The 8,156-nt window shown below is 39.5% G+C and overlaps 1 protein-coding gene across 1 annotated transcript in view; it reads left to right on the forward strand.

Moving 5' to 3' along the window:
- Positions 1-6,874, forward strand: part of PGRMC2 (progesterone receptor membrane component 2) — a 22,847-nt gene extending 15,973 nt beyond the window's left edge. Inside the window, exons 2-3 of the mRNA XM_006015627.3 lie at positions 4,491-4,646; positions 5,654-6,874. Of these exons, the coding sequence (XP_006015689.2) occupies positions 4,491-4,646; positions 5,654-5,751 (254 nt within the window). The 3' untranslated portion in view covers positions 5,752-6,874. The remainder of the gene's footprint in view (positions 1-4,490; positions 4,647-5,653) is intronic.
- The last annotated feature ends 1,282 nt before the right edge of the window (positions 6,875-8,156 follow it).

Here is an 8,156-nt window from a genome sequence, read left to right on the forward strand (position 1 = left end):
AGGGTGTCAGGCGCGGGCAAGGAGAGAGGCCAGCCCTGCCCAACACCCCCTTGCCTTCCTTCCCCCCCGGTGCACTGCCCATGGGGCAAGGCAGCCCCTTCCAAGGTGGTGGCAGACAGCCCTGGACACACACGGTGGACATGGTGTCGTCCCCCCCACCCCCCCGCATGGCCAGGGGTTAAGCTGCTGGTGGGCCAGGCAGCCCCTGAGCGGGGGGGGCAGGCTCACGTTTTCCCTTTGTGGTGTCAGCACCCCCTGGGGGGGGGTTGTCAGTGGGTTGGGTGTTGCCTGAGCTCCCTGATCCAACTTCAGAGCCCTGATGCAGTGTATTAAGTCGAGGTGGAAATTTAAGGGTAGATTTTGGGGGTTCAAACCTTGACTTATAACACCACTAAATGTGGTACAAGATTAATGGGGCTATAGGGAATTAGCAAAAGGAACATGAGTCTTTTGTATTTTTGTACTCATTAAATTTTTGTGTGTTTTTTTTCATAGCCTGTTGTTGTAAGATTGCAAACCATTCAGAAAGTATTGTTTAGGGTTTATTGCCATTCATTTCTATAGTGCTTATTGGCTAAGATTATCATACAGCTCTCCTTTTCATTTCCTCTTTCCTCTGGGCTTTTGAAAAAGTTCTCAGACCATTAGATACTAGAAATTGGAGTGACTTAAACATAGAAATGTAGGGAGCAGAGGGTCTGATAGGGTATTAGCCAAGTTGCCTGACCCTTCTGTAGCTCAGTTAGCTGAGGGCCCACCCTTCTCCAGAAGTGGGGAGCAATAACCTGTGGCTGCTGTTAATCCCCCTAGCTTCAGGGTGCTGCTGCCTGCCCATCTGGCTTGAGAAAAGGGAGCCAGGCAGTTCAGCTTAGCCAGCAGCACCTTCCAGATCAGATGAACTGCCCAAGCAGATGCTGCTGGCTGTGCTGACTTGCCTAGCTCCTCTTCTCAAACCCCTGCAGCTAGGGCTTTAACAGAACAGCCACAGGTTTCCACTATCCCCTTACTGCAGCTGCCTGTATTTTCCTGGGGGGTAGGGGGAGCCTCCCAGTGTTTTTAAGAAAAGATTAATATAAAACTTTTTATTTCTTCTTTTTCCCTCTTCATTCATTTTCTTCTTTGGAGAACAAGGTATTTATATTTTTCAGGGGCATGTGGTATGTGAGAAAATGATGGTGGTTACTTTAAGATCCCATCTGCAGATCCTGTCCAAAGAAACCTTTTTGTAGCTTAAAAATAAGTTCATTACATTTGCAGTGTGCAAAATAAGGTCATTGGAAAAGTAGGGGCTGAAAGGGACCTTACAAGGTCATCCAGTCCAGCCGCTTGCTCAAGGCAAGATCATCCGTGACTTAAACCATCCCAGCCAAGTGTCTGGCTAACTTGCTCTTGAAAATTTTCATGGATGGAGATGCCAGCACTTCTCTAGGTAGCGTGTTAGTGTTTCACCACCATCATCGTCAGAAATTTCCTCTCCATCTTGAGGCTATTTGCTTCTTTTCCTGTCCTCTACAGCCGCAGAGAAAAAAGGCCACCTCCATCCTCTCTATAATTGCCGTTAAAGTATTTTTATTACCCATTTAAAATATAGTATGATATGTTTTGTTTGTTTTGAGCCAGTATGGGGTAACTGCATCTTTCTGCCAGCCTGGTTGGTTGATACTCTGCAGAAGTTCAGATTCTACTAACCATAAGAAAATATCTTTTAAAGAACTGATATCATAGGGTTATTTATCTTCAGATTAAGATATGAGGTCTGAATGGTGCAAACTGACCTTAGTGATTTAAGTATCAGAGCTAAATTTCATTGCTGTTCTTCTTAGTAACAGCCGCCCCCCGGCTCCCAGCTATTTGGAGACAAGAGATTATAAATGAAGTAATACCAGTGTTTTCTGTTCTTTCCACCACTGAAGCTTGGGAGCAACTATGTTCTTGTTGCACACATTGTCTGGGGGATTTGGGTGTTTGCGTAAGTTTGAATTCCACTCCTAGAGCTGGGCTTCTTAATTGGAGTGGTTACGTGGAGTGTCTTTGCACCTGAATCTCTTTATGGAGTTTGGTCTAATTATCTGGCTGTGAGGGCAATGGAATACGGCTCAACAGAATTTAAACTGTCACATTCTCTGGCAACTTTGACATCAAACTTTGTTAATTTGATTTAAATATAGAAAACAATTCCTTTGTATAAGGGAGCTTTTTATTGTGTGTTTTAACAAGCTACAATTTTCTTAAGTTTTTTCTTGATGTGAATACATGCATTTCCTTTGATAGGAGCTAAAATGAATGCTGGAAATCAAAATGTGTCACTGTCAACCTCTTCATGAAATTGTGTCCATCTCTGGGTCCCACTTAGCTCTCCATATAAACATGCTTATTTGATAACTCTTGGTCAAACTTTTTAGTTTAGCATGTTTGTATTGCTTTGGGGGCAGGGGAAGGCAAAGAAGAGGTCAGCTGATGCCGTATATTAGAAGCTATCTGTATTGCTATGCTGAGGTTGACAGACATGTTCTGATCAGTTTTTGTAGAGAAAAGTTAACATCTGTTTTGGTCAAAGTCCCTATTAGGTAAAACTTTCTTTGTATGTTGAGCTGGATGTGAACACTGGGATAGTTTATCCACTTGTGTTGTAGGACTGGTGCAGAATGACAGTTTCAGCCTTTAAAGGTAGTTGTATTTCAGCAGTGAATAATGAATGCTAGGCCTATAGTACTGGCCAGGAAGTGCAATAGGATTCTTTTAAATGAAAAATACAATATAAATATCTTGTTATGAATAACCCTTACAATTATATGGGTATACAATTGGACCGTCCAGTCCTTGAATGAAAGATTATTTCCCTTTAAGGAGAGGCTCATAAATTAGTTTTTAAAACTAATTAACTCTGTGCATTATGGATAAGGATGTTTAAACTGGGAAACTGCCATTTTAAAGAGTGTATGATGTTCTACAACTCTCCCTCCACGTTGCTGTTACTTGGTTATTAGGCTTCAGGCTACAATTAGATGGTTAACCTGTTAACACAACCAGCGTTGTTTTTTTATTTTTTCTGATTTGCACATATCTTCATTGTAGAACAGTCAAACAAACAAAATTTTCTTCCTAATTTTCACCTCCTGAGGTATCCTTAAATGTTGATCCTGGCACTCAAGTTTGGGGAGTCATAAAGAACTAATTTAAAACACTTAAAATGAGTTTCTCCAATGCCCTGGTTCCACACTAAACTACATTAAAGTTATTCTTCAGGCTATTCTCAGTCTTGATATCAAGATTGAGTTTTGTACTCCCAACCATTGGTAAACTAGTTTCTAGTCCACAGTGAATTTCTAGTTAAGACTCAGGACTTGGAGCCACTGATGAGTAGAAGCTTAATATCTCTGGGTGTGGAAACAGGTAACATGTTTCAAATGCCTTTGAAACATTTCAGAGGGCCAGCTATAGGTACATACAAGCCCTTTGAAACTTCCAGAAGTGGCTGAAACACTCCAAAATAGCACCTCCTTAAATGAAGTGCTATTTTTTAGTGTTTTACTTTTGGTTATGTGTACATAAATAAAGGACAGGTGGGCTGGAGGTAGACTTACCTCCCTATAAATCCTTCCAGCCCCAATCCCCTCTTCTTCCTCCTCCCTTTCTTAGAGGGAGAGGAAAGGTTTAGGGGGTTTGGAGCCCCTCCACATGCCCCCCTGTACTTCTGGACTTTTGCTTACACCTTTCATCTGCCCTCCCTTCCCTTTCATCATTCTCCTTCCTTCACAGGATCAGGAGTTGGAAGTGGCAGACTGCTGCAGCCTGCTCTATTGCCCCCAGCTGGCACTAGAGGAAGTTGCAGCATTTTGTTAAATTCCAGCCAAGAACAGCACAGGAGGGGCATGTGCGCACCTCCTGGCTGAAGTCTTTCCAAGTGCATTTCACTCGGAAATAAGGCCCTAAACAAAAAACAGGAAAACTTGCAATGACTGACTCATCGGAAGACAATTGACCTCCGGTTTGGTTTTCTCAGATACTTTTATTTTCTCGCGCGCGCGCGCGCACACACACACACACACACACACACACACGGAATGAGAAGCTAATATAGTATAATATAGTAGTCTTGCTTCTCGTGTTTGTGTGTATGTAAATATAAGAGCAATATTATAGTGATGTTTATATCTATGTATTAATTAGATATAAAAATCACTATGATATTGCTTGTATATTTACACAGACACACAAGGAGAAGCAAGACTATTATATTATAATATATTAATGTTGCTTCTCCTTCCTTGTCTGTCTTATAGCAATATCCATTGCTGAGTTAGTGTCATTAAATGCTGTATAGCATTAGACCACTGTTATTCCCAAAACTTAATACATAAATATGGGCTGTATAGTCTCATGTTTTTTTCCTGTTCTTTACATTCCAAGAAATTACTGACCTCAACTCTGTAAATTAAGTAATCTAGAAATACATTTTTGAAAGCCGTCCATTTTTCTTCTATTTCCAGAGGGTCCTTACGGAATATTTGCTGGCAGAGATGCCTCCAGGGGACTAGCAACTTTCTGTCTAGATAAGGATGCACTCAGAGATGAATATGACGACCTATCGGACTTAAATGCTGTACAGATGGAAAGTGTTAGAGAATGGGAAATGCAATTTAAAGGTAACTTCTCAAACTAACAAATTATGGTTTACCAGTGTAAGGAAACAGTCAACACAACAAATTGGAATATGGGGTGGATTTTAAAGAACTATTTGTTGCCTGCTCTGTATAATTTACAGCACCTTCACCGCTTTATCTTGTTGGGAAGGGAATTGTGGTTTGAGTTTTACTTTCAGAGGAATTGTAATACCGGCCTTTGTTTTTAAACATTTTTGTTTAAGTAGTTAGAGAGCATCACTTCAGACTGCAAGAATTAACGTAGAATGGCACTTATCTAACTTACAGAAGGTCTCAGTATAATTAATATAGCCTGAGGCCTGTATTTACAAGATGTTTGGCTTAGTTTCTCTTTAAATATGGGATCAGTTGTTTTGGCATACTGTTGATCCCCTGTGCCATAATCTGGATTATCTCTGTCAGGCAAAGAAACATAACCTGGAAAAAGACCAACATTTTCAAACCTCATTGAAATCAAAGATGGCTAATTAATGGAGATGCACAGGGGAGAAGGGAAGAATTATACCCATCGTGTGGTACAGCTCATCAGGTGTGGGGAAAGGTAGAGGGAATGACTGAAGCGGTCAAAGAATAGGCTAGTGCAGAGGTTCCCAAACTCTCTTATTGCATGTGCTCTTCCAGATTTACCAGCTGGCCCTGTACGCCTACCAACATCGTTTATATTTTAACCCCTTACATGCCAATTATTATAATGAAAATTTAAATCTGCCATTACACAGTTTCTCCCAGGTACCCCACAGTGATATCTTGCATATCCCCAGGGGTATGCATACCACAACTCGGGAACCTCTGGGCTAGTGGAAGCACTTCAGACTTATTTTAGTGTCTGATCTTGCTGTAGAGTCAATGATAAAACTTCTGTTGATTTCTTCAGTAATGTTAGGATCATGATCTTTAGTGTGGAAGGAAATAGCAGATCTTCAGGGCAAATTAAGTAGGAGAAAATGGCTTCCTTTGGTTTTTAATTGAATCCTAAATGTCTCTTCCAGAAAAATATGACTACGTAGGTAGACTCCTAAAGCCAGGGGAAGAACCATCAGAATATACAGATGAGGAAGATACCAAGGATCACACTAAACAGGATTGAACTTTGTAAACAACCAAAGTCAGGGGCCTTCGGAACTGCAACCTCTATTCCCCATCACAGAATATCTTGCATCTTTGGGTACAGTTCATCTGCTGCGAAAAACATTCAACAGGTTTTGTACAAGGAAAATAACATATACTCACAATGAAGATTTGAATACTAGGCATTATTTGTGCTGCCAAACTCTTCTGTTGCAATTGATTTGTAATGTCTAGTAAGGCTTCATTAATGAAGAGGGACAAAGATTTAAAAGACAAAAAAGGCTGTTCTCTTTTTTTATATCAGTAAGTGGAAGCCTCAAATAGTACCTATTTACAGGGTCTTCAAAGGAGTGAGTCTTTAAGAGAATGAAAAGCTTGAGTCCCGTTTCATGTGTTTTCTCCTCTAGTATTAGAGTAAAATGTACACATGTACATCGATACCAGTAATCTTGGCTACTGAAACTGGTGTTTAAAATGTGAATTTCCAAATTTGTTTTGTATGTGGCTGTGTTTAGCCCTGGCATAAAAACTTCAGTTTTCTAAGAGAAGTCCATGCCGATTAGAATGGGGTACAATTAGTACTCTTTTTCTAAAGGATGTGGCAAAATTACTTCCTCTGAGCAACTATTATCTGAAGCCTGCCGTTTACCCGTTCCCTCCCCCTCAATGAAAATCAATATTAATTGTGCCTTATTTCTCTTGCATAGACTTGAATTGTTTTAAGGGAACGCCCCAAATACGTGGCTTAATAGTCACTACAAGCAGCATTGAGACTGAAGTTAGAATGTTTTGTTGACTGGAAAACCTTGATGTCATTCTGTGTATAGAATGTAAAGGAAATACTCAGTGTTACTGCCATATGTTAATATACATAAACTTAATAGCATTGTGATGGCCAAATGCATTCTCCCATGCTTCTTTTTAAGTAATTAAAAACAAAAATCTTTCCTTTCCCCTATGCCCCCAAGGAGTTGTTCAACTTTTGGGAGCCTAGCCTTCACACCCCTAGAAATTGAAGGGGTCGGGGTGTGTGTGTGTGTGTGTGTGTGTGTGTGCGTGTCTGTCTGAATGCAAGACTTGGGAGGGATTGTTTCTGCAGATATTGTAAATATGAGTACCATTTTAATAAAGCATGTACAATACCAAATGTGCTGTCAGACTTTGTATAGATGATGTTGGCCAGTGCACTGGAATATGTTGAAATACAGAATAAGGAAAAAATCTTGAGTGTGAAATGTTTTTGCACTGCTATTAAAGCTGTACATAGCTTTATTGTTACCTTTTCTAGTAATCCTTCTTAGTGGGGAAATCCTCAGAAGATATCATATGTATTCAGGTAAGGTTTGGTTTAAATACATATATGTAACATCAAGAATATAAGCTAACTGTACATGTAGAAATGCAGCGCTAGGGAATAGCGGTATAACGCACAATAAATGTGATGTGCTCCACTCTTACCAGAAATATCTGAACTATCCATTTTTAAGATTTTTTTTCCTTGTTATCCATTATTTTTCAACATATCAAGTAAATAACTGTTTTGTCAGCCAGAGGCAAGTGGCACCAAAAATATAATCAAATTAAAGGCCTAACCTTCTTCAAAAGGCTGCTTTTTAATCATAGTAACGTTGTGACAAAGAGGATGATCCCCTTCAGAAAAGATGAGTTACAAAACATGCAATAATAGCCTGCAAAATGTCTGAAGTAAGGAAGTGTTGATCTGTTTAGATTTTATAGCATGCCCTCTCAAAAAGGACAACCCCAGCCTTGTTAAGGGGAAATGAGTGTGTGAAGAATGTTGGTATTTTTTTATATATGTAAGTCAAATTTCCCATTTTTGTGAATATATTTGTTCTTTATAGAAATTGGAAGTATGAATCACTTAGCCCTTCATTTGCGAGTGGCAGTTGCAACTTCCCCACTCCCGTCTGTTTGGGAGAAATGAGCAATTTGTGTTCTGATTTTTTTTTTTTAATAAAGTGTTCTGTAGATAAATCCTTTGACTTCGATTAAATGTGTTGAACACCTTATTAATTTATGTAGTTATTCCATAACAAGTTGAATAGGACCAAACATACTGTCTACTTTAGTAAATAGTATAATCCAGCCTATGTAAAGTTTGTAATGAGATACAGAAACACTACATGACCCAGTTGTTCGTGTCTATCAAGTACTTATAGTCATTTTTTTCTGAATTGGTTCACTAGCTTTACATACCTAATTGTATTTATCTAAGGAAATGCCCCATTGAATGTCTAGCACTTCCTAGACATTCACTAACTAAAGGGTTGTGTTTACACAGAAATAATCTGAATTGGTTGTTAGCCAGTAGCTTCCCAGCTTAGTTACTCTAATGGACAGATCTTGTCATCTATTAAATCTAAGTGCATATACCACTTTGGAGTTTCTGAAAAAATATTATTG

Source organism: Alligator sinensis, unplaced genomic scaffold (genome assembly GCF_000455745.1).
Source record: "Alligator sinensis unplaced genomic scaffold, ASM45574v1 scaffold150_1, whole genome shotgun sequence".
In the NCBI taxonomy this organism is placed as follows: domain Eukaryota; kingdom Metazoa; phylum Chordata; order Crocodylia; family Alligatoridae; genus Alligator; species Alligator sinensis.